The 8866-nt window shown below is 38.6% G+C and overlaps 1 protein-coding gene across 1 annotated transcript; it reads left to right on the plus strand.

Moving 5' to 3' along the window:
* The first annotated feature begins 6615 nt into the window (after positions 1-6615).
* LOC113279718 (ribosomal L1 domain-containing protein CG13096-like) lies at positions 6616-7943 on the plus strand. The gene is made up of 3 exons (XM_026528389.1): positions 6616-6752; positions 7388-7683; positions 7810-7943. Exons 1-3 carry the CDS (start codon positions 6616-6618, stop codon positions 7941-7943), a joined length of 567 nt encoding a protein of 188 aa, XP_026384174.1.
* Positions 7944-8866: the final 923 nt, after the last annotated feature.

The following is an 8866-nucleotide window of genomic DNA, read 5'->3' on the forward strand; positions in this document are numbered from 1 at the left end:
CTATACCCAACAATTCCTTTTGATCCTCCTCGACCATACTTCAATCCATAGATGATTGTTCCTCTTAGATATCTCAATATCTGCTTTATTACATCACCATGAGACTTTCGTGGACTCTGCATATAACGGCTTGCTACTCCCACAGAGAAATCCAAGTCTGGTCTTGTGTGTAACAAGTATCTAAGGCATCCAACATTTCTTCTATAACTCGTTGGATCGATCTCAGCTTCTTCTTGTGCCTTTGAAACTTTAAGTCCAAACTCCATTGGTATCTTAGTTGGATTACAAGTTTCAAGTCCTGCTTCTTTCAGAATTCTCCTTGCATAAGCTTCTTGTTTAATCTGAATCCCATCTACTCCTTGATGGACTTCTATGCCAAGGTAATAAGTGAGTTTTCCGAGGTCTGACATATCAAACTTTGATGACATTTCTCTCTTGAACTCATTGATCACCTTAAGGGAGTTTCCAGTCAAAAATAGACCATCTACATAGACTGTAATCACAAGAAGCGTTCCCTTTTCTTCTCTTCTGTATACTGATGTTTCTTTAGAGCACTTTATGAATCTCATTCCTTTTAAGATTTGATCTAACTTTGTATTTCAGGCTCGAGGAGCTTGTCTTAGACCATATAGAGCTTTTGATAACTTATAAACCTTATGCTCTTGTCCTTTTACTTCAAAACCTTCTGGTTGTTCAACATTCATCTTCTCGCAATTCACCATGTAAGAATGCTGTCTTAACGTCTAAGTGGTGAATTTCCCATGAGTTGGATGCTGCTTCTGCTATTAAGAGACGAATTGTCTCTAGTCTAGAAACTGGTGCGAAAACTTCATCAAAGTCTATGCCTGATTCTTGAACGTATCCCTTAGCTACAAGTCTTGCCTTATATTTGTTGACAGTACCATCAGCATTCCGTTTTACTTTGAAAATCCACTTAAGATCAATCACTTTTACCCCACCTGGCTTATCAACTAGAAACCAAGTCTTGTTTCTGTTGATTGAAATAATTTCTTCTCTACATGCTTGTGTCCATTTATTCGAGACCTTTGCTTCCTGAAAATTCCTTGGTTCATCATTAACAGAAAGTAGCATAATCTCACATTCTTCTGCAGCTTGAAGAACATAATCCTCCAGGTACTGTGGCTTTCGTATCTGTCTTGTTGATTTTCGCAGTGGAATGGGTTGAGTTATTTCATCGATCTCTTCTTCTTCTTCTTCTTCTTCTTCTTATACTTCTTCGTTATTCTCAGTGGTTTCATTATTCTCTTCTTCTTCTTGATTAACATCATTGTTTTCATTGGTATTGATGATTATGGGTCCTTCGCCTTCATCAATTACCTGACCCCATCTCATGTGAAACATTCCTGGATCCCTACTTGGTCCATCATTAGTTTCTTTCCAGTTCTAGTTTGCTTTTTCATCGAATACCACATCTCGACTCACTATTACTCTTTTCGTTGTTGGATTGAATAATCCGTAAGCTTTGGATCCAGGCTCAATTCCTAGATGCACAAGAGTCTGAGATCGATCATCCAGTTTCTTAAGAGTTGCATAATCAACTTTTGTGTATGCTTTGCAACCAAACACTCTTAAATGATCTATATTTGGTTTTCTCTTTCGCAAACTTTCATATGGAGTCATGTCTTTCAGAGCTTTCGTAGGTATCCTGTTTATTAGGTATGTGGAGTGTCGTACAGCTTCTCCCCATAGATAATTAGGTACCTGCATAGCCTTTAATGAACTTCTTGTCATCTCCATTAGAGTCTTGTTTCTCCTCTCCACCACTCCGTTTTTTTGTGGTGTATATGGTGTAATAGGACCACATAAATCAGCATGAAGAAGCTCTAATGGATTTGAAGCTCTGAATGTTGTTGCTTTTGGAAAACCTTGACGCATTTGTTTCCCAACTAAACATGATTCAAAGATCCTTGATTCATAGTTTATTTGTGGTAGCCCTCGAACCATCTTGTTTTGAGACATAGTTTTTAAGGTTCTGAAACTTATGTGTCCTAACCTTGCGTGCCACTTCCATGTATGATCTTCCAGTCTCATATTCAGACACAATGGCCTTCCAATCATGAGACTTATCTTGTAAAGTCTATTCTGTGAGCGTGAGACTCTAACTAAAGGTCTTCCACTTGGGTCATGAACTGTTAGATAATCTTGTCGCATTCTAACATCACATCCAACTTTTGTAGCTTGTCCTAAACTTAGAATGTTGCTTTGTAAGTTTGGGATGAAGTAGATGTTTGTGACAAGCTTCTGTTCACCGGTCTTGCTCTGAAAAAGAATTGATCCTTTCCTTTCAATTTCTACATAAGATACATCCCCAAACTTTACTTGTCCTTTGATTTTCTCATTGATTCAAAAAAATAGTGTCTCTTACCAGTCATGTGATTGCTGGATCCATTATCTAAATACCAGATTCCTTCTTCACCATTCTTTGATTCGTAGTTCTTTGGTATTAGTTTCCCTTCGTTTAAGAATACAACTTCGTGTATGAAAAGAGCTGTATTTGCTTCCCTTGTTTCATTCTTGTTTGTTTCTTCCATCTTTTGTATTCTTTGAGGGCATACAGAGGAGAAATGTCCTGGTTTATCACATCTGTAACAAATAATGTTTGATCTATCCTTATCTTCTTTCCCTTGGTTTTGATCATTATGACTTGTTGTTCTATCTTGTGAGTTAAACCTTCCTCCCCTTCCTCGGCCTCTGTTTCCTCTACCACCTCTTCCACGACCTCTTCCTCTTGTCGCACAGTTTTGTTGGTAAGAGTTTGTGTACAAGAGTTTTGCTTGATTTTCTCCATTGTTTTCTTCATCAAGGATTCTCTCTTCATATGCTTTCAATCTTCCAATTATATCTTCATAGCTAGTCTTCTTTAAATCTAAGACTTGTTCGAGAGAAGCTATGACATGAATATACTTGGATCTTGGTAAATTATTGAGAAACTTCTTTACCAGTTTATCTTCATCAATGGATTGTCCAAGTGACGCAGCTTTTGAGGCTATCTCTGATAGCTTTCCTGCAAAGCTATCAATAGTATCAGTGTCTTTCATCTTCACTCTTTCAAATTCAGACATTAAGGTTTGCAGACGGGCTTCTTTAACTCGATCAGCTCCGAGATTACGTGCCTTTATTGCATCCCAAATTTTCTTTGAAGTTTCCTGTTCACCAACTTGTAAAACAAGACATTCTGGTATTTCTTGAAAGAGTAATCCAATGGCAACATTGTTTTTGTCTGGGTCCAATGTACCAGGATCAATTGTTTCCCAAACTTTGTAGATTTTCATCAGTACCTTCATTCTCATGGCCCATACTGTGTAGTTTGTGGCGTTGAGGATTGGAACTTGTATTGATGGTGGCGTGAACTGTTTTGCACCCACAATGGTGGTTTCGTTTTCCATGGCTCAGAAACAAGCTCTGATACCAATTATTGGAAACTGCAAGATGAAACTTAGCTTATATAAAGACAACTCTCTTTATTGATGTTTAGAAAATCTCTCAAAACTAAACACAAGCTCTAATCTTGCTCATATGATCAACCACAACTTTGGTAATCATATATATATAGAACTATGAATTCCTTTTCCTAGTCCTATTACCTTATTACATGTCTTTCCTTTTCTTAGAACTAGATGACTTCTAATTCCCTTAGGATTACATCAATTTCCTAATCTTGTCCTAACCAGCTTGTTAGTGACTTCTATGTTGAAGTTTAACCAACAAAAAATTCATCAACTTCAAATACTTGGAGCCGTTAACTTCTACTCTGGTGAATCCTCAACAAAAATTAAGGATCAAGGTGAGAATCAAACGTAGCATCAAAACGAGGAAAATAATGGAACTCAAGAACAGTACTAACATCTTCAACAACTGGTTCGCAACGACCTCCATCAACAGGTACCAATGACCAACAAGTAGGTTCACAAACCAGATGCGGTTAGGGTTACTGATTTGAAACTAGGAAAAGAGGTACCAACTCAGCTATCTGAGAAAATGACTCGTCGCGGGTTGATATGGAACTCGGTGAAGAACCAACAACATCCCGAAATAAATACTGCTACAAACATACCTGCGTATCCCCCTCAGTTGTCCATGCTAGAACAATAAAGAACGATCCCATGCAACATCTGCAAATCCTGCCAATTCATAAAATACCAGTGTCAGAAATGTCGGGATAGAAATATCATCAGAGGACTCACATGCCACCACATCATATCCGCCACGTAAAAATCCAGTCAGCTTTGTAACCCATGTGGCAGAACACATCGGCAAAAACAAAGAAAAAGATCCAAATCAGCAACAACAGGCCCACAAGGGAAAGGAAAAGGTAAATATAGTGGAGGCCCATAGCCAACAGAACTCGGGTCAAAGTAACTCATGTAACACCCAAGTACCTACACTACCGATAAATCCAAATCCGAGTCCTAAAGCTAAACCTGGGATGGCTAGAATGCTAGCTTTCTTCACAGCGGACTACACAAAAGTACTAACATCTCTACAAAGACGAGATGCAAAGGTAAATATATTGGTTCACAATGTGAATGGCAAGTCGGAGGTCATTGTAACACACAATGCCAAAACAGAATAGAGACACTATCCACTTCGACCAGTGCAAAGGTATAAACGAAGGACGTTCAAGCCACCAACAAGGGTACAGGAGCACCTAATGATACCTAACACACCTGATTTTGCAGCTAGACCACCACCACCAAAAGCAAGGAAATATATGTCGATTGCAGACTTGGAGCAATACACGTATAAAATGAATGAACCAGCTGTTGAGGTACCTACTCGAAGGACCATGAAACAATGAAGCATCAGATACCACGGAAAAGAACAGTAACAGAATCCAACAACAACAGCACGATTAATGCTGGCCGGTGGATTCATTTGCTCCATCATCATGCAACACAAGACCCTTTGGCAACCGATCCAGAGAGACCAAGCCTGCTTGGCAGCTTCTCTTACTGACGAGATTACTGCAGCAGGTAAAAACATGGAACAGCAAAACCGCAAGAAGAATAAACTGCCTTGCCTGGAACTGTCAACGGGTACACAACCCTTTGACAGTCTCAAAACTGCACGAGTACACATGCAAGTTTAAAATTGACCAACTTTTTTTGTCTGAAACCTTAGCATTTGTTTTTCATGTGGCTTTTTTGCAAAGTAGTCTAGGATTTCAAAGTTGTTTTACTCTTCCTTGTAATGGACATAGAATTGTCCTCTGCTTGACGTGGACATCCCATCTCAATGTTTTTGTTTTAATTTCTAATCGAAATATAATACATGCTTATATCTGTGAAAAAGCGGGGTACAACAACCACACCCAATATTTCACTTAGAAATCTGAATGGACTAATTCCAATATACTCCATCCGTTTCTAAAAAATATGCAAGTTTCCCTTTTTGGGTATGCCAAAAAAATAGGCTTGTTTCCATATGTGGAAAGTCGAATGTCATGATTTTAATGCTACACCCATAGAGGGACCACTTCTCTCTCTCCATTTTCTCTCCTAATACAAAAAGGGGACCTCTTCTCTCTCCCCTTTCTCTAATAACAAATGAATGGGGACCAAAAGATAGATTAGGAAAAAACATGGAAAAGTGGCTCCAATGATTAGTTTTCTTATTTTTTGTGAAAACCAAACAAGCCTATTTTTTAGAAACGGAGGGAGTACTTTCAATAGAATCAACTAGACTCAATCTTAATAAAGTATATCAAAGAGTTATATTATCTCGATCTCTCGATTTAATTCTTACTCAAGTAAATAGAAATATGCGAGTCTAATTAAATACTAGAGAGATAACTTGGATGGTACCAAAGACCAATATCCAAGTGTCAATCAATGTAAATAAACAACCAAAGGTCGGATATTCTAATTGATTGAACTAACGCACAACATGTGATATTTCAATTATATAACAAAATATAATGCGGAATAGAAATAACACAAACACCAGAATTTTGTTAACGAGGAAACCGCAAATGCAGAAAAACCCCGTGACCTAGTACAGATTGAACAAACATTGTATTAAGCCGCTACAGACTCTAGCCTACTACAAATTAACTTCGGTCTGGACTGCAGTTGAATCCCAATCAATCTCACACTGACCCAAGGTACAGTTATGCTCCTTACGTCTCAGATCCCAGCAGGATACTACGTACTTGATTCCCTTAGCTGATCCCATCCACAACTAAGAGTTGCTATGACCCAAAGTCGAAGACTTTAATAAACATATCTATATCACACAGAAAATTCTACGGTAATAGATAAATCTCAGGACTGAATTGGGGGCCATGGAAACTAATTGGGGTCCATGACACATTTTATACCCACACCCAAAAATATATGGGGCTTCCAAAAATGAGGGTGAAATACCTATTTTATCCTTCTCTAATAACTAAACCTAAAATCCTAATACTAATCGAGTGAGGTCCTCATTCTCTTTTCAAAACAAAACTCTTCTTCTTCTCCTCCCCTCCCCTCTCTCTGCACCTCCATCTTCTCCATTAACGACTCAGAGGAGAATTTTTTTTTCTCAACCGATTCTTCGCGTAATCGTCGATTAATTTTAATCGACGATTAACGATTAACTTCTTCTACAAACATGGCTCGTACAAAGCAGACCGCTAGAAAGGGAAATCAAATACCTAATCTGGTAGATGCAGTTAATGCAGCGAAGGAGCAACGGAGACTGACAAAAAAATCAAATCAGCCGGTGAAGGAAATGGCTCCGATCAGAAGGTATGTTCACTAAAACCCCCAACTGTAACTTGGGTTTGTGTTTAATTTGATGTTCTACTGAAAAATTAGGGTGTGAATCGGGAAAATAGGATTCTCAGAAATTGAGTCGTTAATCACTAGGTTTTATTTCTTAATGATTTTGCTGATGCATGTAAATTTCATCAAAAATCGTTAATCATTAGGGTGGCGGAGAAAACGATCCTTGCTGTAATTTTTTTTAGAGGTTAAAATCGTTAACAAATATTTTTTTTCTTAACGATTTTTTATCTGCATGTTAATAAAAAATCATTAACCATTAGTAATATGTGAAAACGACTCTAGTTAAGTTGTGTGCTAGTTTCTATATACGACCCTTTTTATTCATCAACGACTCTATGATATGCCTAAACACATCTCTGTCCCAAATAATGAAAGGGTCGTTTATTTTTTAAAAAAATTCTGACGACCCTATGGTTTGCCTAAACACATCTCTGTCCCAAATAATGGAAGGGTCATTTATTTTTAAAAAAAAAATCTGACGACCCTTTGATATGTCTAAAAAGATCTCTGTCCCAAATAATGAAAGGGTCGTTTATTTTAAAAAAAAATTCTGACGACCCTTTGATATTTCTTGTTTTGTTGTCTTTGACCTATAGTATCAAGAATAAAAAAGATAAGCTTGCACTGGTAACTCCTCCATCCAGACCTCCCCACAACAAAAAATACCTAAATGACGGTCTATTACGAGGAAAAACACCGAGTGAGGTAGCCTTAATTATCCGCGAACCCAGAGACCCATGTGATGATTCGTCTGAATTGTCCTCTTCATCCTCTCCTGTTATATCTGCAACTGGAAGCATAGAAGAAGAAGTCGCAGAACATGACGAAATTGCTTTAGGAGGTGAATATGTTGCTTATGATGATGATGGTAATGATGGTAATGGTGGTGATGGTGGGGATGGTGGAAATGAGGAGGAGGAGATTCAGGAGGAGGAGGAGAAGGAGGAGGAGGATGAAGGTAATGATGATAATGAGGATGAGGATGAGGATGGAAATGGTGGTGCTAGCGGTGATGAAGAGGGGGATGAGGATGATGGTAATGATGAAAATGGTAAGGAAATAAATGATGGTAGTAGTGGTGGTGATGATGATGATGAGGAGGAGGAGGCGGAAGAGGAGATTCAGGAGGATGCGGCGCAAACACAGCCATAGCCGAAGAAGAAAGTTCCAAATGCACCGAGTCCGCGACATATTCCACCCACACGTTTGCAGCTTATTCGTCTACCCGGTGGGAAAGCCAGAGGTGAACCTAAAGATGTCGACAAAGTTCTATTTGGATATGATAGCTCGTGGACCCGTACCATCAATGAGACAATTGTAACGATCTCAACTTTGCTTTTCATACGATTTGTTGATATTTAATTTCTTATGTTTTAATTCTATTTGTTTGTCTTTCGTAGGATCATAAGAATGCCACGCGTCTTTTTAGACACCAATCTTCTTATGCAAAAATGAAAAAATGGCCGCTAAAAGGTGAATGTGCAAGAGTGCGAGACATTGTTGAAAACTCAGGTTTGTATGCTGCCATTCAAAACTCCGTGATTACATATGACAAGGCCGCAGTATCATGTTTTACTGAGAGGTTTTACGGTGAAGTGGTCTTCCTTGCAAATCCCTAGGTGTCTTAGGATTAACCTTTATTCCTCTTATCGTCACCATACTACTAGTTTGGCTTTGCTGGGTACCGACCGCATGCTCAATAATATCCATATCTTCATTTTCTTGCATTTTTGACCGACCTCGTTCTTAGGAATTAAAGAATTTTCGTACTCCTCATATTCCGCCTGGACATGCTCATGACGTGATAGGTATTTATCGCAACCCTTGTCATTGTTAACAGTTTCTCTAAATGACATTTTAGTTGTTGGTCTTCCGGGTGGTTTTTGTTTGATTTGCTCTTCTTCAAACCCCAAGCTCTTACGGCCGGCCGGCCACAAGTTAGAAACCAAAAGGTGTCTTCCTGCACAATTCATTTTTCGGTATTTTTCGTTAATGTACTTGCCAATATCCAAGTCTCCAAATTCTTCATCGGCTAAACTCGTGGGCTTTGGGATGAATGAAAGTTGCTGCCAAAA

This window comes from Papaver somniferum, chromosome 5, assembly GCF_003573695.1.
Source record: "Papaver somniferum cultivar HN1 chromosome 5, ASM357369v1, whole genome shotgun sequence".
Lineage (NCBI taxonomy): Eukaryota > Viridiplantae > Streptophyta > Magnoliopsida > Ranunculales > Papaveraceae > Papaver > Papaver somniferum.

What these genes read in the sequence shown, in the direction of transcription:
- LOC113279718 (XM_026528389.1), top strand. Translation starts at nt 6,616, where the DNA reads ATGGCTCGTACAAAGCAGACCGCTAGAAAGGGAAATCAAATACCTAAT. An exon ending in GAAATGGCTCCGATCAGAAG is followed by an intron (nt 6,753 to 7,387) that starts GTATGTTCACTA and finishes TTTGACCTATAG; the next exon opens with TATCAAGAATAAAAAAGATA. An exon ending in TGATGGTAATGGTGGTGATG is followed by an intron (nt 7,684 to 7,809) that starts GTGGGGATGGTG and finishes GCGGTGATGAAG; the next exon opens with AGGGGGATGAGGATGATGGT.